Source organism: Ceratotherium simum, chromosome 26 (genome assembly GCF_057802395.1).
Source record: "Ceratotherium simum simum isolate JZ-2026a chromosome 26, ASM5780239v1, whole genome shotgun sequence".
Classification (NCBI taxonomy): domain Eukaryota; kingdom Metazoa; phylum Chordata; class Mammalia; order Perissodactyla; family Rhinocerotidae; genus Ceratotherium; species Ceratotherium simum.
Window position 1 is genome coordinate 33310506 of NC_141925.1, and position 24862 is coordinate 33335367.

Below are 24862 nucleotides of genomic sequence, written 5' to 3' on the forward strand. Positions count from 1 at the left end.
GGCTACATGTAGAAATGTTTACAGACGAGTGTATACACATAGTACACACACACACACCCCAAAGCAGGCAGTAGATGAGGCTGCCCGCTGCTCACCCAGGGGCTCCAAGGGCCACCATTCTGTCCCATGGCTGAGGCCATCAATGGCCCATCGTTCACTACTAAGACCTGGATGAGGACAAAACGAGATTCTACCAGCCCACAGAGCCTCCCACCAGCGTGACTTCCAACCCGTTTAACTAGCCTCACCCTGGACTCACTCGACGAACTTTCCCAAAGCCTCCTTTCCTCCTAAGAGGGCCAAATGCCCACTCCCTCCACGCAAACAGCCCAAGAGGTCATCAGCCTCCACCTCAGGGTGCACTCTTGCAGCATTCGCGAATTCATCACAGGCTGGGGACACGACTGGTCCAGGACAGGGAAGCTGCATCCCCTCAACACGGGGCAACCCAGAGCCTCTCACAAGGAGGGGGATGGACCAAGTCTTCTGTGGTTTGTACTTTTTCCTCTTTCTTCAATTTATCTTACAACTGCAAGTTTGTACCTTTTGACCACCCTCACCCATTTCCTCCACCCCGCAACCCCGCCTCTGGCAACCATCAGTCTGCTCTGTTTCTAAGAGTTTGGTTTTTTCAGATTCCACATCTGAGTAAGATCATGCGGTATTTTTCTTTCTCTGACTTACTTCACTTAGCATATTGCTAGCATAATGCCTTCAAGGTCCATCCATGTTGTCGCAAATGGCAGGATTTTCTTTTTTAAAAAGGTTAAATAATATTCCATTGTGTATATAAACCACATCTTTCTTATCCGTTCATCCATTGATGGACACAGGTTGTTTCCATGTCTTGGCTATCGTGACTAATGCCGCAATGAACACGGGGGTGCAGATATCTCTTCAAGATAGTGATTTCACTTCCTTCAGATAAACACCCAGAAGTGGGATTGCTGGATCACACAGCAGTTCTATTTTTAATTTTTGGAGGAGCCTCCGTCCTGTTTTCCTCTTCTGTGGCTGTCACAGTACCTCGTGAGCACTGTTTGAATGAGAGCCCACCAGGCTGATGCACTAAGCATCAGTGCACTAAGCTACTTCAGTGTCAGACATGGCCGGCATGCTCAGAAGAGACCCTGGGGTCATCCAGCCTGAGTTGTTGGCTCTGCAGACAGGAAAATGGAGACCCAGAGAGACTGAGCGACTTTCCTGAGGTCACTCATATTCCCAGGAAAGCTCTGTGCTTCCCCCATCAGAGACCACAGCCCACCCTCTGTCTCTCCTTCACAGGATGTCAAGTCCAGATGCCCCACCGCCCCAGCCGCAGGGAGTCACGCCCCATCTGACCCCTGCCCTGAGCTCAGACATCCTTGAGCCCACCCGTGCCCTCAGGGGAGGGTCTTGAACCACCTACAAGCCAGGCCCCCAGAACTGAAGTCATCGCATTCTTTCCTGTTTCCATGTATCTGGTCTGACCCTGGCAGCACCCCTAATTGTGGCTCTCTACCAACAAGGCCAGATTCTCCACACACCCCTTCATAAACAGCCACCCCTCAGGTCTCAGCTCAGCCATCAGCTCCTCCAAAAACTGCTGTGTGATGAGCTCCACGTGCTTCTGTCACAGGTGGCAAGTGTGTGTGTCTGCTGCGCCTGTGCCACTAGACTGTAAGTTCCAGGAGGTCCGTGACTGCACATCCGCATCACGGCCCTTCACGCAGAGCCGACACCAGCAGACACACAACACATTTGGAGGAAGAAGGGAAGAAGGGATGCAGTCATAACAGGTTGGCTCCATATAACCGACCATAACTGACCAGGCAACAGGACCGTGCCCTCTGCTTTGTGGAAAGGCAACTGACAGCTCTGGGTGGCAGCGTGTGAGGACATTTGGGGGATGTCTCTACTGTGGGGCCACCTGCAAAGCCAGGGCTTCAGAGGCAGCACCTGGGGCCTGTGTGGAGAGGTAGGCTGAGCCCCACTCGGGAAGCCCCTGAACCCATGGCCCTGAGTGACATGGCAGGCTTTTAGTAACTGAAATATGACTTGTTTTCTAAAAGTTTCATAACCAGGAGGTCCTAGTGACTAACAGCCTACATTTTCATAAAAAACGACCAAGAACAGGCAAATATTTGTCAGACACAACTCCTGATATTTCCCTCGTGGACCATCTTCCCCTGAGGTCAAGAGTGGCCCACACAGCCCCCTCACCATGGGCTTGGGGGCAGGCAGAGGAGTCTCTGCCAGCACACTAGACACCCTCACCCTTGCCTAGAGAGCATCTGGGGACAGAGTCGGGCTTTTTCCTTCCACATCTGAAATTTCAGTGTCCAAGGCAACATTTTAAATAACACTCTCTCACACAAAAACCTTAATTCATGCTCCAGCGACCTCTGCTTATCAAGCCAGACATCAGGAACAGAACAATTAGAGAGAATCCGGCCCCACAGAAGAGGCTAGGAACAAGAATGTATTCCACCTAGTGCATCTGGACACAGGTGCGTTTTCATCACAAACCCTGGGCCGCAGACCCACTGCGATTTACCGCGCGCTTGCCGGGTGCCGAAGGAGGAAAGGCTGCCCCCGGGGATCCACCAAGTCTAAGGGAGGGCTGACCCCACTGGGAGAGACACAAGGGCTCAGGGATGACTCAGATACCCCAGGTCAGTGCGGAAGGCCCGCAGGCTCTGCCCCCCAACCAGGAGGGGACAATGAACTACTGGAGACGTGTCTGGAAATGAGGGCCACATCAGGGCCCTCAGTCCCAGTAGGGAACACCAGGGTTGGGGGAACTCTTTTTTGCATTTCAGAACCCTCTCGGCAATCCAGGATAAACCACGCAGCCTGACTAAACCTCCAGACTCTCCTTTTGGCGAGGGGAGAGCTCACGCTGAACTGAGCCGTGACTCACAGGCGGCTCCGTGCAAGTCTGACTGATCCAGAAGTGCGGACGCAAATCACTGTGGTTGAAAGGGAATCTTGACACACATGGGGCCTGGAGAGAAAAGACTAAGAATGGACATGGTGGGGGGCGGGGTTGGCAGGGACTGGGAGCTGCTGACCTGGAAGACAAGCCCTCTGCGACCAGGGCCAGCCCGGCCACCCTCCGCCAAGCCCTGTACCTTGGTCAGCAACAGGACTCGCTTCTGAAGTCTCCGGGCCAGAGCCTCGTGCATCTCCCGCTTCTTCCTCTCCTCCAGCAGCTGACCGTTGACCTGGCGGACCTCCTCCTGGAGCTGCTGCCTGACCTTCTCCAGCCCCCGGGCACTACACGGAAAAGGCAAAAGGCAGAGCGATGAGGCCTGGCCCACAGGACAGCACCCCAGCGACAGTCCCCCCAGGACCAGGACGGCACTCTCACTCTGGTCCCAAAATAGAGCTGCACGTGCAGCCAGCTCACTGTCATTTCCTCACTTCTGAATAGCTACTTAAAGCCTTTCAGGAGTTTCTGGATTTCAAATAGACACCAGGGTGATCCCAGAACATGGCAGGCAGTGGGGGAGGGGACACAACTCCACACACAATGGGAAAAATTGTCAGCCACGGGGTGCTTCGGGAGACGGCAGTTCTGAATGAGCTCAATCACCAGCGCCAGCACTTCCCTCTGAATCGTAGGCGGCGGCAGATGTGCAGCTTGGGGCGGGAGCCGTTCTACAAATACTTTGCAAAGGCGAACACCAGCCAGACCTTCCACACGGGCCCAGAGGCCTCCTGCAGGGCTCCTCCCGAGAGGCCAGGCGCGGACAGGCCCGCTCCCGCCGGACCCTCAGCAGGCTGACCCTTTCTGGCCATTCTGCTTTACACACCTCCTGCCCCTTCAGGCTCCCAGCACCTCTGCCTCAGCTCATGCACGTGTCCTTTCCCACCTGCATTACTGCTGTTGTAAGAACTGCCTCTCGACAGCCCCCACTGACAGCCTCCGCCCCTACCAGGCCGTCCTTTCACACCCCAGATAAGGACAGGGCCCCGATGCAGAGGCTTCTTGCACTCCCAACCACCCACAGGCTGACATCCCCACCTCTTGGCACAGTAGCCAAGCGCCTTCAGAGTTCGGTCTTTGCCTGGCTTTCTCTCACAATGCCATCAGTCCTTCACAGTGCTGCCCCAGGGCCGTCCTCTGCACCTGGCTTTTCCCTACACATTCCTCGGAAGCCGGCCCAGGAGCCACAGTGAACAGCAGCCAGTGCCCAAAACTAGCGGGAAGACCCCATGACTCCCGTGATCATGCACCCTCAATGCTGCCTCCCCAAACGAGGGCCCACACGCAGACACCTCCACATACGTGCATGAGGGGATGATAATCAGGATGGCTCCCAGGAAGGGATCTCTGCAGAGGGGCCAAAAGGGAAGTCATCCTGAGAAAGGAGTGATCCTGCTGCGGGTGTGGAGCCAGATACATTACCAAGCGTGGGTGGGAAACTCAGTATTCGTGCTATTTCTTTAAGGAGAGGACACCTCTGCCCAAAGGAAATCTTTAAAATCTCAAAAAAATAAAACAGAAATAGAACATCATTAGGATTATAGGGTGACAACTGTAAAGTTTACCTGAGGTGACGATCAATAAGAACAATGACACTGCTTTGAAAATACAAAAATTGAGATGAGGGGCTACAGATGACACCTGCAGTCTTGCATCCTTCCTGGCATCTAATTATTTCCTTTTTGCTTTGATTACACAATTCCAAGAAAACTTGAATTCACCGGGATGGCAGAAGACGCTTTCTCTGGAGTAGTCTCCACTGTGCTCATTTGTTCTATTCCATGTCTGAGTGAGTACTGGGTTTTTTATTATAATTTAGTATAATTCTTTAAGTAGCTAAGTATAATTTGAAAACAGAACCTTACAAGAGACTTGGCAGAGAGCCCCTCTCTGGGCCACCCGAGATGGCCCACAGCACATGCCTTGGACCCACAGGAGCTGGGACCAACGCTCTCACTGCAAGGGCCCTAGCATTTCATTTTGATGGAGCCATCTCAAAGTCTTACACTAGTATTTAACCCAAGTGCACAGCTGGCCACCTGCATCTGCCACCTCTAGGTGCTTCATAACCAAAAACAAAAAATAAAAAATAAGTACAAACATTCATTTGAAACAGACATATTAAGAGGCTACTTTGAGTTCTAGTTCAATTTGAAACTATTCATAGGTCAATTTAATAATCAAGGACTGTGAAATCGACCCTGGAATCACTGAGTTCAGGTGGGGAAGTTCAAGACCACTTTAAATCACCGTTCCACCATGGTGACTTAATTAGAAGGGTGGCACTGCTCCCCCACTCACGCATGCAAAGGCAAGAATGTGGCCAATGTCATCTTTTGGGTGACTGGGCTTAGGGGGGAGGGGCTGCTCTGAGAAGCTGTCCTCAGCACACGCTTGTTAGGTACAGCCTCGGGGGAGGCTGACAAATCCTAAGACCCTCAGTTTTAGGAGCATGATGCCCACGTATCGTGCAGGGGTCTAACTGGAGACCTCCTCACCACAAGTAGGTGCAAGCACACTGTGAAAAGGGTGACTACTATCCACCTGTGGAGAGCCAAGAGCCCACCCTCTGGTGCCTGGGGGCCTGGGCCCAGTGCAATAGAGCTGTAGGCAGGCCTGCACAGGATACCTGCATCTGAGTCTGTCGGCTGCCAGCTCCCTGTGCACGTCCCTAAAATGCAGGTGGGCCTCAGCCCCTTGGGAGAGGGGACGGGGAGCCCCTAGCCCAGTCCTAAGATGGCATAAACACCAATATGTCAACTGCAGGACACAGCACCAGTCATGTGTCCAGCAGCACCACAGGAAGATGACAGCCTTTCAGGGCTTTGGGCTGGGCCCAGGGTGGCAAAGCTCCTGTGCCCAGTTAGAAAGAAAACCTGTCTCTCCCAATGATAAAATGCTTTTCATGCAATCAGGATGGGAAGGAATGAAGCCAGAGGACACTCAACCCTGAAGGAGACCGGACACTAGCAGGGTCAGCACTGGGAGGGCAGGCCCATTGCAGACTCGGCCTGAGTGTCTCTCGGCCTGCCCAGGCCCACGGGGTGAGCCCCATCCTCAGGTTTGTCAGCCCTGCATCGCCCTGTGTTCCTACGGCCTGGCACAAGGCCTGATACTCAATTTTTTAAAAGACAGAACTAGATCTAAAAATCCAACTTCAGCGTATTACAGGAGACGATGCTACTGAACACTCTCTGCAGAGCCTCGCTCAGGACCATCAGCAGCTTAGATCTACTCATTCATTCATTCACTAGGCATTCACTGAGTCCCAGCGACAAGCTTCCCCAGGCCCTGGAGAAGCAGCAGGGATCTACCACCACCATACGCCAGACCTCATGGGCTCTCATTCTAGGAGTATGCATCTCAGGCAAAGAAACCACACAGATACGTGAACAGAGGGAATGTAACATCAAGCACCATTAACCAGGCATAAAGCCATAAGGGGGTAACTGCAAGGGAAAGAAAGAGACCCCTAAGATATCAAGGAGGCAGCAACTTCAGGAAGCAGCTGTGATTCCTTGGGCTGTGGGAACCAAGGCAAGAGGCTGAAATCATTAAATCTAGAACCTTAGAGAATCGGAACTTAGAACTTTGGGGAGGCACCACCAGTGTCAGACCCAGGCCTCAGAAGAGCACCAGCCTGCTGAGCTGGTGCCCTGAGCGCCAGGAAAACCGCGAATGGGCATCAGCTGCTGCTGGCAGTGACAGGCGCTGCTCAGAGAAGCGACGGGAGGCCCGCAGGCCCGTTCTAGGAAAAGGAAGGAGTGCGTCCCTTCCTCCTGCCAGCCCTGCGGCCTCTCCCCAGCGTCCCCACTGGACAGGCTGCAGGATGCCAGCAGGAAAGCCAAGCGTGGGAAAGGGAGGCTACAGTCCACAGAGACAGTGCAGTAACTGCAATGGGCAGAAGACGGACAGGAAGCAAAGCGATGAATGCTTGATCACCTCGAGAGAGGAGGTGCAGGGGAAGAAAGCAGGAAGGACCCAGAGGCGAGGACATGCTGGGTCATCAAGGGGCGGGGGGGCCTCTGACTCACGGACCCTCAGGAACCACAGGGAAAAGAGCAGCCCTGCAGAGGCGACAGCAGGCAAAGGGGCAGGAGATCCCCGAGGGCCTGGAGCCCCCTGGGAGGGGCATGGAGAGGGTCTGAGCAGGCGCAGAAGGGCAGCGGATGAGGAGCAGACCGAGAAGGGCTACATTGAAGGACGTAAGAGAAAATGAGAACTAAGACAGTACTGACCGCCTTCTCAAGATGTCCATTCAGCTACAAAAGAAAGTAGACACGGGGGCCGGCCCCGTGGCTTAGAGGTTAAGTGCGTGCGCTCCACTGCTGGCGGCCCGGGTTCGGATCCCGGGCGCGCACCAACGCACCGCTTCTCCGGCCATGCTGAGGCCGTGTCCCACATACAGCAACTAGAAGGATGTGCAGCTATGACATACAACTATCTACTGGGGCTTTGGGGGAAAAAATAAATAAATAAAATTAAAAAAAAAAAAAGAAAGTAGACACGGGTTGGCAGATGGGGGTAAGAAGTCAGAAGCTGTCTATGTTTTGTACAAAAATCCCATGGGAAGCAGAGTAACAGCACACAGCACGCTCAAGGAAGGGCCCCACAGAGTGGGGAGTCTCATTCACACATGAGATAAGGAAGACAGAGAGCAAGGCCCTCAGGTAACAAGAATCGCTGGACCATCCGGCACAGGCAGGGGCTGGCTTTCCACAGGGAATCCAGTCAAAATGCCCCAAATTAGTTTTTCAAACCACCTGCAAAGAGATGGCCTCCCTGATCCTCGCATGCCAATGGGGGAGAAAGCACTAGACGTGGGGCCAGAAAGGGACGTCTGCAGCTCTGCCCACAACCTCGAGGGATCTCTCTACAGCGCGGAAGCATCTGGGTCGCCAAACCCCAGAGCCCCGATCTACACCACCAGCACCCCAGACAGCCAGCTCCTCTCTGTCAGGGATGTTCTCTCTGTTCAAACTCAGCCTTTCTTGTGAAGCAAAGAAGAGAAAACTCATAAAAAATTAAACCTCTAGTTCCATGCTTAAGCTGAACTCTGAGGTCACTGGCATTTCCGAGAACCTTTGGGAGTTCAAAATGAAGTTCTTAGTTCTTAAAGGAGAATTCGGGCATGTTTATTGATCAATGCTGTTTTGAGCTAGCATCTGCTGAAGGAAACAAGATCTGAGCTTTTGAGAACCCATCTTTGTACTCTGACGGGCCACTGCAGTCCACTTTAATGTAATCTTCATCAGAAAGCTCCCAGCCTAAGAATATCTACTTCCAAGGAACAATGAAAGGACACAACACACTCTGAAGTGGCAGGAGACATTTTAATGACTTTCTTCGAGACAGCGCTGATTCCGGCTCTGCCCCCGCACGACCCGGGCAGTCCCACTGTCTCTTTGTCTACCTTCTCCCAACTCCAGCCCACCACCCCGAGCCATCCTCGATGCTTAGGAACAAGTGTCAGGACCAAAAGCTGTCACAGACGCTCCCTGTGACAAAAGGCCCGAAGGCCTGGGCCATCGCGTCTGGGAAGGACCAGGACAGGGTGGTGCTGTCCATCCCAGGAAGGACAGTCAGCGCCTGTGGAACTCTGGCTCGATGCTTGGTGTGGGGCAAGGGCTTCACACTAACTCTTGCCTGGCACGTCTACATGGAGGGTGTAAACACGGCCACGGCCAGACCCAAATTCAAAACAAGAACAACTCTAAGGCGAGTAAACCCTGTAATCCATAACACTTGGACGAGATGTTCACATGTAAGCGTGGGATTAGGCAGAGAGCTGTACTTCTTTTTTTTTTTGTGAGGAGATCAGCCCTGTGCTAACATCTGCCAATCCTCCTCTTTTTTGCTGAGGAAGACTGGCCCTGGGCTAACAACCGTGCTCATCTTCCTCCACTTTATATGGGATGCCGCCACAGCATGGCCTGACAAGCGGTGCGTTGGTGCGCGCCTGGGATCTGAACCGGCAAACCCCGGGCCGCCGCAGTGGAGGGCACACATTTAACCGCTTGTGCCACCGGGCCGGCCCCAAGAGAGCTGTACTTCTGATGACTGCCCAGAAGTATTAACCGGACAGCAAAGGTTAACCCTCCGCAGGTCTCCAACAGGTTAAGATGTAAATACAATTCAGGAGCACACTGATTCTTAGTCATTACACTGTTGTATGAAACTAGGAAAACATTAATAAAATTTTATTCACACTTTTGCAAAACCCCTAAAGCATCTTGACTCTTAGGGCTCTGAGGAACACACACGATCTCAAAGCTTCTCTACTTTACTGACAAGTAAATTCAGTCGCTCACTTGAGGCCACTCTGCTCCAACCAGGACATGGGAATGCCTGACTCCAGGTTCTCCAGCACTATGCCCCAGGCACCCCACGGGGCCACCAGTCAGGCCAAGACAAGCCACCATCAAATAAGTGACTCATTGTCTGTCTCTGCCTGGGGCATAAAGGGCCCGCTATGCTATGTCAGGAAGGAAAGGACACACATAGGCCTGGCCCCAGCACCAAGGACCTGCTCTGCGCCTGTCTCATGCTCAGACATCACCTCCCCAGCCCCACCCCAGACTGCACAGAGCCACCCGGAGCGGGAGGCGGGAGAGGTCTTGGCTCCATCACAGATCATCAGGGAATCTTCAGAAGCGGAAAACTCAGCAGAGAGAAGTCTGCTTGTCAAGCGAATGGCAGGGAAGGGCTGTGAAAAAGCCAGGGCAGAGCTAAGGTCCCAGGAGGGGACAGTGGGCAAGAGCTGGCTGGTCCGACAGGGTGAGTGTGACTGGCGCGTAGGTCAGGTGCTACTCCCAGGCCCAGGACCCCCACCCTGCGTGCCGTCAGGCCTCAGGGACACGACTGAGCTGCAGCATATACCGGACGGATGTCAGGGTTTCTGCTGACAACAAGGTCACCACCAGCCCGATGGGACAGGGCTGCCAAGATGCCCTGGAGCAGCAGGGAAGGTGGGGCGAAGCCGGCAGGAGATGAGACCCAGCCAGAGGGAGGCTCTGAGGCGCAGGGCACCCTGTGTGCAGAGCCCTGACAGGGACAACCTGGAGGGATCCAAGAGCAGAGTGGGGGGGAGGCCAAGGGTGCTCAAGGCCTCACCATCTAGGGAGTGCCTGGGTGGGAGAGAGGGGAGGACGCGGCAGCTGGCTCCCAGGCTGGCTTCAGGTGGTCTGAAAGCGACAGGAAGACAGCAGTTAGATCCTAGAGACAAGAAATCTCTCTCAGACCCAGGGACAGAAAGCGCTGCTTGGTGAGTGGTCAACCTCCACCCCGAGGGGCTTTAGTTACAGATGGCCTACTATTCGGGAGGGAACCTGCAGAGAGGCTGCGGCGCTGGGGGCCGGATCCCACGCAACGAAGATTTCCTCGTGGTCTTAGGGTTTATTCTGGAAGCTACAGCCTGGAGGATGAACAGTGGATGGACTGAATGACTACAAGTTCAATAAAACACCAGCGGCAGCAGATCACACGCTAACCGGGTGTGCCCATACCCTAGAGTACTCACTCACGTCCAGGTCGGCAGGGAGGAGCTCGGGCCACACTGCCTCCTTCGCACTCATCCTGTGGAACTTAGCCACAGGTTCACTCCCTTTCCTCCAGTTTCCTCCAAGCAAGGCTTCAGTTTCCAAAATATTCTTCAGCAGCACCCTGAGCACAGAGCAGCACCTGGAGTGAGGAGCTGGGCAGTACTCTCTAAGAAAGGCCCCCCTGGGCGGGAGGTGGGTGCTACCAGCAGTAGGAGCAGAGTCCCCACGCTCGCCCCTTCAGGAGGGGCCAGGGCAGTCCTGAGACACTGCCGAACTGCCCTCACTGCACAAGGCCACAGGCCCGCTGGTGGGTTTGCCACGCCCTGTCCTAAAGGCAACCACGGGAAGTTGTGCTATAAGGCAGCAGAGACAGTTCACACCCAAGATCCTCATGCACCCTCAGCTATGCCCTCAGCCTGGGCAGTTTGCAAGAACATTTCTGCAGGAAAGACGAGAGAGGCCATGGTGGCCGTGGGCTACAGACCAAGGAAGGGCAGGGCCACCATTCATGTAAGAGCATTTCTGGAGGAAAGACGTTCTGAGGGAGGTGCTGGAGATGCAGACAAGGAAAGACCAATATCTGAATGGGGATTTGGAGACAATGAAAACCAGCCTGGGTCAGTGCATGGAACAGGTGGATAGCAAGAGAAGGAGCCAGCCATGCCCAGGACACAAGGCTCCCAGGCAGGGAGCCACCCACGAGGGAGGGCTGCACTCTGCCACTGACCCCGAGGATCTGCTCTCGCTCAAAGCTTCCCATCCCTGTGAAGGGCGTCACCACTTACCAGCTGTGCAAGCTGGAACCCTGGCACCACCCTCTAACCTCCCTTCCCTTCCCCACCATGCCAGGCCTCAGCAGACCTGACAACCCCACCTCCACACATCCTGAGCCCAGGCTCCCCCATCTGTACCGCCAGACCTGGTCCAAGCCGTCCCTCCTCATTGGCCCCCCACTGCTGCCTGCCCATCCCATCATCCCTCCTTTTTGCGTGGCCAAACACGCAAATCCACCTTAAAATGCGAATGCCAACACGCCAAGCCTCCTTTTACAGAGCCACAGCCTCCAGTTACACTCAAAGAACAGCCAACTCCAAGGCCAGACCCAGCTGAACTCATCCTCACCTCTCCCTCCCTGCCTCAGCCACTTCCTCCTCAGGCAGATACGTTTTCCAGTCAGAGCCCTGCTGCCTGCGCACGGCCCAGCCCTGCCACCCGAGTCGTGGCTCATGCTGAGCACACAGGCTGGGAAGCTCTGCCATCCATCTATTCACAGGCATCCTGTAGCCTCAGGTGATGCCCACCTCAGGCCACCTTCCCTTCCGCCACCTTACTCCAAACCTTCTCTTTCTCGCTCATGGCCCGGACTTCTCCTCACATCACCATCTGCCTCACTGACGTATGTTTATCTGTCAGGGCCTTTCTCCCTTCTGTGTCCTACCAAGGCAGAGATGGCGTGTACTCACCACTGCACACCCATGGTCTTCAACAAACCCTCATCCACAGTTCACACTAAGTCTAAGTCCGAAGCCCGAGTTCACAGAAAGCTCAGGGGCTCCTGGACTGGTCGAGGAAGAGAGGAGACAGGATAGTAGAGGAATGGCAGCAGGGCCAACTGGGTAATGGGGAATTCACAATCCCAAAGGGAGGGGCGGGCTCAGGCAGGTGTCAGGGAGGCTTCTGGGAGCAGAAAGCAAGGGACACCGATGGGGCTTAGGATGTATGAAGAGGCAGGCAAGGGCGGGAAGCTGCGTGAAGATCCCCTTGAGGCCAGGCTGCGGAGATAGTCTGCCCTGCCCTGCTCTGGAAGAATCCGCCAATGAAATGCAGAACTGTCTGCCAGGATAATGTGCCAAGCCCTGTGTACATGTGCTGCAGCCACAGGAAATGCGTGCCTGGCCACATGTACAGGGGACCTGGCCGGGAGTCACATGGCAGCTCCACAAGTACTGGTTTCAGAAATGCTCTCCCAGAGGGCAAGGGTCCTCGAAGAAGAGAGGCAACACTCCCAGCGAGTGGGTGTGCCCTGGAGGCCAGCACGGCCACGATGTAGCTCACTGCCAATCCCAGGGCACTCACAACAGGGGAAACTAACAGCGGCTTCTCAAAGGAGAGAAACAAGGAAACGGGGCCCTGGGTCCAACAACCACGTCTGACTGTCCACTCCTTGCCGATAAGGGAGCCTTTGATCTCTGCCCTGCCCAACAAGACACATATGCAAAGTGCAAAGCCCAAGTGAGAATTCAGGAGTATAAACTCCCCTCCCTCCGTGTCCCTGCCTTAACTGGGGGCGGAGCAAGCTGGCAAACCCACCATCTGCATTCATTAGAATGGGGTGGAGAGGCAGCGGTTAAGCCATTTTTTGCTTTTGGTGAGAAAGATTAGCTCTGAGCTAACATCGGATGCCAACCCTCTTCTTTTTGCTGAGGAAGATGGGCCCTGGGCTAACATCCGTGCCCATGTTCCTCTACTTTATATGTGGGATGTCTGCCACAGCGTGACTTGATAAGCAGTGCGTAGGTCTGTGCCCAGGATCCAAACCTGCAAACCCTGGGCTGCCAAAGTGCAGCGTGAGAACTTAACCACTACGCCACTGGCCTGGCCCTGAGGTTTGGCCTTTTTGAGTGCCTGAGAGGACCACCTTGACAAAGAGCTGGTTGAGATTCACATCATGATTTACTTCTCTGAAACTTCCCATGGGACTAAAGAAACAAGTGGAAGAGGTCAGTAGCCAGGAGTCCGGTAAAAGTTGGAACTCAAAGAACGCTCTCACAACCTGATCTTGCTGAACACCCATGAGAATCTGGGAGAATGGGTATTGCCACCATTGTGTCCCAATTCCCCTGAGGAGGGAACAGGCCTTGCTGGAGTCACGCAGCTGGGCGGTGGCGAGCCAGGCTCCTATTCAGACCCGGAGCACCATCTACACATGTGGGCGCCCTCTCACCACATGGCCAGCCTCGACCAACACAGCTGAGATAAGGTCTCAGGGGCAGCAATGGGACCACAGGCTCTGTTGGTCTTGCCAAGTGGCAGCTTTGGCATGTGGGGGGAAGGAAGGGGACCAGAGGCAAGAGGTGGGCAGCCCTCCTCTCTGGGTCCCACTCCTTGGAGAGGGAGCAGCGAGCCTCGCCCCACAATGCCTGGGCCTAGTATGGCACGCAGCTGTCTTTATTTACACCATCTAATTCCAATCTTAAATGCCTCTAAGTGTCATTGCACATTTCTCTGAAAAAAAAAAAAAAAATCCAAACAGCAGAAACAAAACCAGAGGATGAGAAACACAAAGGCTGTAATAATTACCAATCAGAGGAACGGCCGAGGGAGCAGGCCATGAAGCTGCAGTCTGGCCTCCCGGTCATTTCTGCCGAGCCACCTCTGATGAGCTCTCTATTCCTAACATCTCATCAATTCGAATCACCAAATTCAATTTGCATTCCCAGATAAACAGAGGCCACACAGTAAATACTCTCATCTGACCTTGAAATGTGAGAAGGAAAATTACCCTTTGCAGTTTCAATTCAATCCCAACCGTAATGAATAATCCAATTTAGCCCATCCGTTACCAACCTGTAATCACAGGGGTGGGACTGCCTCCAAATTGCAGGGGTGGGGAGCCCAAGCAAGGCAAGCTCAGTGCACCCCAGGCACACAGTGGAAGCCCCCAGGCCACTGAGACTCAGGAAATGAGGACACGGTAGAGGCCAGGAGGCAGGTTGGCCCCTCAAGTCCTACTGAGCAACTGCCCATACCCTACAGCTCCAGCCTTCAGGAGGCAGCAGTCTCACGTGAAAACGACGGTAGACAGATAATTAAGGTAACCATTACTCCCAGGGCGACACAGAGATGCATACCAAGTGTCATGCAGACGGTCAGTCCTGACCTCTCAGGATGAGGGAGAAGGGCTTGCCTGTGTATCATTTCACTTAAGCCCCACAGCATCCCTGAGGATGAGGGTCTGGCACAATGTCCCATGTCAGAAAGCAGAGAATGCAGACCTAGGGAGAGTCACACAGCCAGCAGGCAGCAGGGCCAGGCCAGGAGCCCAACGAAGGGTGCTGTGTTCCTTCTCCTGTACCTGTAGTCAGCAAACAGTCCACTGCCTGTCTCCGTAAATGAAGTTTTACTGGAACGCAGCCACACCCGCTCATCTATGTGGCATCTGTGGCTGCTTTCCTGTGACAGAGATTCTGAAGCTTGAAAAGGCAAAACCATGTACTATGTGGCCCTTCACAGAGACAGGCTGCCAGTCACTGAGCCACCAGAGCTGCCTGATTTAAGGTTTAGAAAGGCAGGCAGTGGTCAGTGGGATAAAGACAGACTCCCACCACACTGACTTCCCACCACCCCGCCCCGGGGCGCTCGCCCCCAGGGGAGCTAACAGCTACAGAAGCTCCTGCCAGCCTGAAGGGCCACGGGCACCGAGAATGCATGCACTCCTTACCAGAAAGATGACTCACATCCATGCCTTCTTGTAAGGACTCCCAGACTCCAGGGACTCTCTCTGTCTCGTCTGAATAGGACTCAAGCAGCTCCACCACGTCTCACGTGGCGGCGACCACCATGGATTTGCCCCAGGACGTTCTGAGGTTGGCCATGTGGGCTTGAGGACACCAAGAAGAGCTCAGAGCAGCAGACGTGGGTGTTCTTCCCAGTTTTCTCAGTTACACTGTGGCTCCTGCCTCCTCCTCCAGTTGAGGACACTGAAGTTCGGGGGGAATGGCCTTCCCAAAGTCATAGTGCTCCAAGCGGCAGGCAGGATGTAAACCACCCCACCGTCCTCCTACCCTCAGGCAGCCCGGAGCACCTGGTGCAGCCCGGGTGACAAGCTCCAAGCAAGGGAGAGAAAGGGGCAAGCGGGGAGCATTCTTGTGCACACCCTCGCTGAGAAGAAATCAGAGGGGGTAGAAAGAGGACTAAGATGGATGAGGTTGAGATGCGAAAAATAAACAAGCTTCAAATACTCAAAGCAGCCCCGTGATGGTGACGGGTAAACACATGCTTAAAACAGCTCTGGAAAGATGTACAATGTCCTTGTCCAAGCACCATCACTGAGTACTGATCCTCAGGTACTAAGCACTGGGCCTCAGGTACTAAGCATTAGAGCCTCAGGAACTAAGTATTATACCTCAAGTACAAAGCATTACACCTCAGGTACTAAGTCCCAAGTCTCAGGTACTAAGCACTTAGCCTCAGGTATCAAGCACTGAGCCTGGAGTACTAAGCAATGAACCTCGGGTACTAAGCACTGAGCCTCTGGTACTAAGCACTAAGCCTCAGGTACCAAGCACTCAGCCTCAGGTACTAAGCACTAAGCCAAAATGTGGTCTGTGCTCCAAGGCAAGGAGGGTAAAAAGATAAGAGCGTAGGGAGTTTGGGGGCTACAGAAGCACCTGCCTTCACACACCTGGACAATCTTGGTCTTGATAAGAAACACTCATGAAAAATCGGCAGACTGGGCAATGAGGAAACGTCACCCTCAGACCCAGTTCTCAGAGCCCTGAATCTCTAGAGACCTCGACTTCCACATCTACGAAGCCTGGACAACCCACATGAGAGATGTATAAGGGGAAGTTGTGGTGAGAGCACGGACGTCTGATCTGGCATATCTGGACACAATACTGGCCCTGCTATGACATGCTCCATGGCCTGGCATGCTCACCTTTCAGAGCTCCAGCTGCAGAAGCATAAGGCAGGACAACAGTGCCTTCCCTGGGGGCATGGATGCAAATGTAAAGGGCCTTGACCCAATGGCTCTCAGTGCCAACAAGATGCACCCCGAGTGTGGTGGGGAGGGGAGAGAGGGAGGCAGGGTACACGCAGAAGGGCCTCCTGCCAACACTCACACTTGCCCACCTTGGGGCATGTCAGTGACTTCTGCTGGACCCAGCTCCAGGTGGGGTCCCGAGAAGAGACCTCAGGTCAGGACCTTCCAGCACTCCATCTCCCCAAGAGACCATGGAAGGCCATGCTGCTGGGACACACAGTGGGAAGCAGCCCTGACGACTCCCAGAGGTCAGTCCCCCCATGCCAAGGCAGGGTGATGCTGATGCATGTGTCGTCTGGAGGGCGCTTGGTAAATGCTGACACGTCACTGTTTACTCACTAGAATGTTATGTCCACCTCCTACCAGTGGCACAAAACCAAACCTGAAATTCAAATGAGGCCATTTAAATAGATATGGAATGATCATCAAAAATTAGACATTACGGGATAAGAAAAATAAACAAACTACCCCCAAATTATCCCTGTGTCTCCCCTATCTACTGGAGTAGAGAGAGAGTGCATGCCCAAGAGCGTAGTTAGGAAGCTAAGATATTTACTGTTCACACATCCAATATATCGAGCACCCCTGTGTATCCAGCCTTGGGCTTTGCTTCAGAAATACACACAAATAAGACAATAAAAAAAAATTTAATGTCACAGCTCCTGTCCTCAAGGAGTTCACCATCTAGTGCAGGAGACAGACCAAAACCGGCAGTAGAGACAATCAGGGATGTGGCAGATGCAAGAAGCTGAGAGGGAAGAGAGAATTAGGCCCAGAAAGAGACTCAGGCCTTCGAAGGAGACTCAGGCCCAGAAGGAGAATCAGGCCCTCAAAAGAGTAGGAGGTCCTTGAAGGAGAATCAGGCCCAGAAGGAGAATCAGGCCATACCAGCAGAGAGCTGGGCTCCAGCCCAACATCTCCAAAGCTTTCCAAGCCAGGGCAGAAGGTCAACAGAAGGACCAGGCCAAGGAGGGAAGAGCTCCAGCAGACACGTGGGAAGTGGGGACTGTGAGAGAACTCAGATGAGAGGGTAAAAGAGATGGCAGGGGCCAGCCCCGTGGCATAGTTGTTAAGTTCGGCGTGCTCCACTTCGGCGGCCCGGGTTTCGTTCCTGGGTGTGGACCTATATCACTCATGGGCAGCCATGCTATGGCGGCAACCCACATACAAAATAGAGCGAGACTGGCACAGATGTTAGCTCAGCGTGAATCTTCCTCAAGCAAAGAGGAAGACTGGCGGCAGATGTTAGCTCAGGGTGAATCTTCCTCAGCGAAAAAAAAAAAAAAAGGAGACAGCATAATCTCACCACATCTCTGCAGAGTCGCCCAATAGCCCAATTAGCACCTCTGATGCTGAGGTTCCCAACATGCTCGACAATCGATTGCAGCGCATCGGCAAGCAGAGGTGGACTGCCTGCACTCAATCGACACCTGTGCTCCATTATAATACCTCCAGCTGCCTTGGCGGTACCTGATTAGCAAAGCCCATTCTGCCATTTATTTTCCCATCGATTTTGCTGTCCTCAACCCAAAGCACAAGAAGTCAATACTCAGTTAGGTGTGGCACCTTCGTGGGCAAGCTGACGTCAACTATCTCCTGGAGTATCACTGTCTCCCCGCTGAAGAGGAGCCCCCATCAGGCATGCAGAACATGGAGGCTACATGGGGGTCTCCCCTAGGGAAGGAGCAATCCCTCTGTGCATGTGACACTGGGGAACCATGGCCAACAAGTCCTCTAAATGCTGTCACTCCACTAATAAACATCTCTAAAGCATTTCCCAGGCTAGAACAACAGAAATGAAAGGAGAAAATGAGATTTAAAAAAATTACTAGTTTCTCTTTTATCCTTTTTAGTGAGAGGTGAGAGTAAGGGGAGCATCATCTGCTCACCCATCACTATGTCAACACAGCAACTCACTTATTAATCTCACTTCCTCCTCACCCCAGGCTTGGGGGCTTGGAGAGTTGACACTTGACTTGAGAAATGCCAGCTCTAAGTAGTTTATTTCCTCTTGAACTTTAAGAACTGACTAAGACAGAAATGACCTTTAAAAGGCAGGGTTAGTGCTTGTCGGAATTGCTGGAGTGCTCCTCTGCTTACACTTCGGGAGGGGGTGCTAGATCAACTCTCCCACGCTTGGAGGGCTGGCTGGCGCTCACGGGGAGGCAACTGCACTGCCAACCACATCTCTGCAGGTTCCAAGGCAGGGGTGGGTGGAGGAGGCCACGTGGGGGCAACTGTCAGGAGACTCCAAGTATAACAAGACGACCACCTGGACGGTGTTCCCTGTGGCCAGGGCTGAGGAGGCAGGAGCATCGTACGGCAGCAAGATCTGGGTCAGACGTGGGTTCCAACCTGGCCTCCCCCACTCACCAGCGCAGGACTATGAACTGAGGAGACCAACATTTACCTCTCAAGACTCTTCAGATCTGAACAGCTTTTCGCAAAGAAACTCACAGACTCCCTGACATATTGCAGACACTCCTTTTCCAATCTTCCAAATAATTTTTGTTGATCACCTCTCGAGTATCTATGGGGTATCTTCTTATGGACTGGCTGCCGCACGTCCTAGGTGACAATCAAGTGAAAATGGGAGGTCTCTACCCTAGGAGTTCCGCAGTTTATTCAGTGACAAGGCGAAGCTGTGGCCCAGGAACCAAGAAAAGAAGTCAGACAGGAAAGGCAGTGAGTCTCAGGAAAGGCACGGTGAGCTCAAGCAGAGTAGGGAAGGCTCCCCGGAAGAGGTGTCACTCAGAGGCTCTGGTCATGAGCCAAGAGTGAGTATCACGTCTGAAGAGGGGGACGGCACAAGTGAGGAGGCAATGCTGGACAGAGCCGGCCTCCCGGCTGAGACGGCAAGTTTACGTTATGGAGCAAACACCACATGGGGTGCAAGAAAAGGTAATAAAAAGAAACTGGAGACTCCTGCCCGGCGCGAAACCCAACCACAACAACATGCACTGAGACCAAAGGGCCTGGAAAGACAAGCCCACCCACACCCACCTTCAAGTCAGGCCAGTCAGGCAAGGACTGCAAAGGGACTGCCAAGAGCAAGGGACCTGCACCCCGGAGTGCGAGGGGTGAGGGTCAAGAACAGAAAAGTCATTTTAGGGGGCAGGGAGGAGTCACCTCATCACCAGCTTACTGACTCCATACAGACTGTCCTCTGGCTAAGGTCTGGTTTTCCACACAGACCCAACCTTGCGGAAAGAACACTTCAGGGACACTGACATCCATGCAGTGATTCTATTTCTCGTTGGAAGTCAATAAAAGGACATCTTACCTGTACACCTGCAGAGTGTTTTGAAGGCACAGCGCTGGGCAGGGGCAGAAGGGGAGCAATGGAGCAGCCCGGATATTCAACAACGGTCAGTAGACTCTGGTCAATGTAATTCAGAGGGAAAGTTTAGAAGTGTCTGAACAGAGAGTGTAGAAAAATAGAGGTTTGGTGCGATTATGAATACTCATCTAATTTTCTGAAATTCCAGGAGGAGAGGAGCCTGACCAACCGTGTGGACAAACACAGCAGTGCCAGGAGTGTCACATGGCCCCACGACCAGGTGTGGAGGAGCCGGTGACCTTCAGGTCCTGGGAGTGGCCTCAGGTCCCCATGCAAGCCAGGCGTGCAGGGGGACAATGCGGCAGGAAGCGGGAGACGTTTCCAGAGAGGCCTCGGGCGGTGAAAGCATCGTGCATCTGTATCTCCCACGCACACCACCCACGACTGCTCGTCTCCCACAGATGCCGGGCAGGGAGGGCCATGCTTGGCGGCTGCACTGCGCTTATGCCGAAGCCAGGCCCATCTGCTAGAGCAGATTAGAGACGAGACGAGCGCCCAAGAGAAGCAGACTTCCAAGCCACTATCGCGGATGCCTACTGCCACTCACCCGCACCATTCAGGGGGAAATTCACCACCAGTGTAATCACTTTCTGAGAAACAGACCCTCGGAGTTTACCTCACACCATCCAATAGCTGCGCCTTGACTTCCTGCTGCCAGCCCCAGGGAGCTCTGGGAGCCTCGGGAGCCACCGTGGGACTCGGAGCAGGAGCAGAAAGAGGAAGGAGCGGAAACAAACAGAGGGCCTAGGAGAGGTGTGACCGCCAAAGAGGGGACCTGCATGCTGGGACCCTCGGGAGCCACGTGCTGCGTCGGACATGAGAGATCTTCAACAGCACCGCCACCTCCTGCACAGCAGCACCCAGCAAGTGCCCTGAGCATCACTCAGCAGTGTGTATGGTCTATTTAACGTCACCTACTTGGCCAAGCCAAGTCCCATCATCAGCCCCGGCGGAGATGGGGGCGCCCAGGCACTGGAGAGGTAGTCAGTGATGCAGCGAGAGTGCCAGCTCAGGTCTATCTCAGTCCTGACCCTACACGAGTCGTGACTGCTAGCTCACATAGGGAACCACGGATTCACTGTTTGTTGACCAATAAATTGATGCAAACTGAGCACCTACTGTGTGTCAGGCACCACGCCAGGCAAAGGAGACACAACAGTGAATGCCTTCAAGGAGCTCATGGCAGAAAAGACACACGTCCTGGAACATGCAAGGAGTGCGTGCACCACCAGGGCCTCGTTCTCACCTCACGGCTCTCCCCAAACCTCTCCCCAGCCAGCAGCCGGCCCTGAACCAGTGCCCACAGGAGTGGACGCGCGGCCCGTCCTTCCCAAGATTCCTTGAGGCCTTCTAACCACCCTGGGTTTCTCCCAGGGCGATGTCCACCCTGGATGTTCTCACCCACAGGGCTCAGTCGCGACAGCACACGCCACAGTGAGCCTCGAGCATCTCTGCCCAGCTGTTACAGAGCTGCCAGAGAAAAACACCAATCCGTATCCACAGGCTGGTGTTCGATCTGAATTGAGATGTCTCACCAGCAGAGGCCAAGAGGACAGGCAAAAGGATTTAAATTCCATGAAACGCTCAAAGGTCCAGCCTTGCCTTGCCCACAGACATAAGGCTCCAGCAACCACAGAAACACAGAGACCTGCTACCGAAGCACAGACATCGACCACCAGACAGGATAATCCTCCTGTTTGTTTCCCACGTGGCTCTGAGTTCACCCTGAACATGACTTCACACATCAGATACTAAGAGCTTATGACTAAAAGACGGTTTTCTCTGAAATGACCCCTTTACAGCAAATTACACAACTGGGAATTTCAAGGGAGAAATGGCGATTGAGAGTACCCACTGCAATGCCCACTTTTACACGTGAGGGAACGAGCCTCCAGGTGCCCAAGTGGAGGGCCGTGTCCCCCCTGAGGAGCTCTCAGCAGTGAGTTCAGACTCTGCTCATCTTCATTCCACTCCAGCACGGAGCTCACACCAGGAGGACCCTCCACTCGCCTCCATCTCGTCCCCAAACGGCCAGGGGCCAGAGGACCAGCCACACACCAAGGCTTCCCCCATCCACCTGATTTACACAAAAGGAAATGAGGTTACTTTGGGGGGCATCTTCTCAATGAGCCTCACTTGGTTCTCAGGCATTAACTAACATTACAAAATCACTTATTGAATAATTGACTCTTTTTTCAGTGAGATACAATTGACATAAAATAAAATTCACCATTTTAACCATTCTAAAGTAAACAATTGAGTGGGTTTTAGTATATTCACAATGCTGTCCAAACATGAACACTAATTTAAGAAGATTTTCATCACCCCAAAAAGAAACTCCATACCCATGAGCAGTCACTGCCCATTGTCCCTCTCCCCTGGCCACCACTAAGCTACTTTCTGGGTCTATGGATTTGTCTACTTTGGACATTTCATATTAATGGAATCACACACACGTGGCCCTCTCTGGCATCTTTCACTGAGGATCATGTTTTCAAGGTTCATCCTTAGTGTTCCCTGCATCAGTGCTTCAGTTCTTCCACGGATGAGTAATATTCCCTGGGATAGATGTACCACAATTTGTCTATCTATCCATCAGTTGATGGGCATTTGAGTTCTTTCCATCTTTTGGCTATTGTGAATAATGCGGCTATGGACACTCAAATGCAGATTTTTGTGTGAACATGTTTTCAATTCTCTTGGATATACAAACAGGAGTGGTATTGCTGGGTAATATGGTAACTCTAGGTTTAACATTTTGAGGAGCTGCCAGACTATTTCAAACCCACAGTGGCTGCACCGTTTCACATTCCTACCAGTAATCTATGAGGGTTCCCACTTCTCCACATCCTCACCAATACTCATTATTTTCCGCTTTTTAAATTATTATTAAAAGTACTATGTAGTAACATATAATTATTTATGTAACTTTATTGTTATGTATGATATATAATCATCATCATTCTAGCCACCCTAGTGGGGGTGAAGTGCTAGCCCATTGTAGTTTTAATGCTTTTTGTGTGCTTGTTGGCCATTTGTAGAAATGTCTACTTAAGTCCTTTGCTCTTTGTTTTTGTGGTAAAATATACAAAACAAAATTTTAACCATTTCTTGGTATACAATTCAGGGGCATTAGTACATTCACATTGTTGTGTAACCATCCCCACCATACATCTCCAGAACGTTTCATCTTCCCAAACTGAAACTCTGTCCCTATTAAACACTAACTCCTATCCCCCTACCCCCCCAGCCCCTGGAACCCACCCTTCTATTTTCTGTCTCTGTGAATTTGATGACTCTAGGGACTTCATATAAGTGGAATCATACAATATTTGTCTACTTGTGACTGGCTTATTTCACTTAGCACAACATACTCAAGGTTCATCTATGATGTAGCGTTAGTCAGAATGTCATTCCTCTGTAAGGATGAATAACATTCCATCGTACGGATATATCACATTTTATTTATCCATTCACCCACTGATGGACACTTGGGCTGCTTCCAGCTTTTAACTATTGTGAATAATGCTGCTGCTTTTGAACATGGGTGTACAAGTATCCGTTCAAGTCATACTGTCTTCCATAGCACCTGCACCATGTCACGTCCCACCAGCAGAGCACAAGGGTTGCAATTTCTCTGCATCCTCACGGATACTTGTTTTCTGTTGTTTTGATAGTAGGCATCCTAGTGGATGGGAAGTGGTGTCTCACTGTGATTTTGATCCCCATTTCCATCCGATGCCAATCTTCCTCTTTTTGCTGAGGAAGACTGGCCCTGGGCTAATATCCGTGCCCATCTTCCTCTACTTTATATGGGATGCCTGCCACAGCATGGCTTGATAAGCAGTGCATTGGTCTGTGCCCGGGATCCGAACTCGTGAACCCCAGGCTGCCGAAGTGGAGCACACACACCTAATCACTACACCACCAGGCTGGCCCCTGTCCGTTTTTAAATTGTGTTGTCCTTTTGATGTTGACTTGTGAGAATTCTTTATATATTCTGGATACTAGATCCTTATCAGATATATGATTTGCAAATATTTTCTCTCATTCTGCAGACTAACTTTTTACTTTCTTGATAAGTGTCCTTTGACACATTTAAGTTTTTAATTTTGATGAAGCCCACTTTATTTATCTTTTCTGTTGTTGCTTGTGCTTTTGGTATCATATTTAAGAAACCATTGCCCAGGGGCTGGCCTGGTGGCGCAGTGGTTAAGTGCGCACGCTCCGCTGCGGCAACCCAGGGTTCGCCGGTTCGGATCCTGGGCGCGCACCGACGCACTGCTTGGCAAGCCATGCTGTGGCAGCATCCCATATAAAGGAGAGGAAGATGGGCACAGATGTTAGCCCAGGGCCAGTCTTCCTCAGCAAAAAGAGGAGGATTGGCAGATGTTAGCTCAGGGCTGATCTCCTCACAAAAAAAAAAAGAAAAGAAAGAAACCATTGCCCAATCTTACGTTCACAAAGATTTACAACACCATCATTTCTTCTAAGAGTTTTATAGTTTTAGTTCTTGCACGTAGGTCTTTGATCCATTCGAGTTATGTATATGGTTTTTTGTATATGGTTTAAGACAGGGGTCCAAATCTATTCTTTTGAAGTTGTCTTAGCACCCTCAAATGAGTTGCGTGTTAATTCCTTCTTTAAATGTAAGGCAGAATTCACCAGCGAAGCCATCTGATCCTGGGCTTTTCTTTGTTGGAAATATTTTGGTTGCTGATTACTTATTATAAGTCTTTTCAGATTTTCTATTTCTTTTGAGTCAGTTTTGGTACTTTGTGTATTTCTAGGAACTTGTCCATTTCATATAGATTATCTAATTTGGTGGCATACAATAGTTCATAGTGTTCTCTTATGATCCTTTATATTTCTGCAAAGTCAATACTAATGTCCCACTTCCATTCCTGATTTCATTAATATGAGACTTCTTTTGTGTTTGCTCAGTCAGTTGAGCTAAAGGTTTGTCAATTTTATTCATCTTTTCAAAGAACTAACTTTTTGTTTGTTGTTTTTCTCTATTGTTTCTCTATTCTCTCTTTTGTTCATCTGTAATCTTTATTATGTTCTTCCTTCTGCTGCTTTTTCTAGCTTGTTAAGGTGGAAAGTTAAGTTTTGAATTGAGATCTTTCTTCTTTTTCAAGGTAGGCACGTACAGCTATCAATTTCCCTCAGAGCACTGCTTTGGCTGTATCCCATAAGCTTTACATGTTATGTTTTCATTCTCATTCATCACAAAGTATTTTCTA

General features: G+C 52.0%; 1 protein-coding gene across 6 annotated transcripts in view; it reads right to left on the bottom strand.

Moving 5' to 3' along the window:
* Positions 1–24862, bottom strand: part of MAD1L1 (mitotic arrest deficient 1 like 1) — a 474298-nt gene that overhangs the window by 274525 nt on the left and 174911 nt on the right. For all 6 annotated transcript variants that reach the window (XM_087417466.1, XM_087417465.1, XM_004440893.3 and 3 more), the window contains one exon: positions 3114–3258. In XM_087417466.1, the coding sequence (XP_087273592.1) occupies positions 3114–3258 (145 nt within the window). The remainder of the gene's footprint in view (positions 1–3113; positions 3259–24862) is intronic.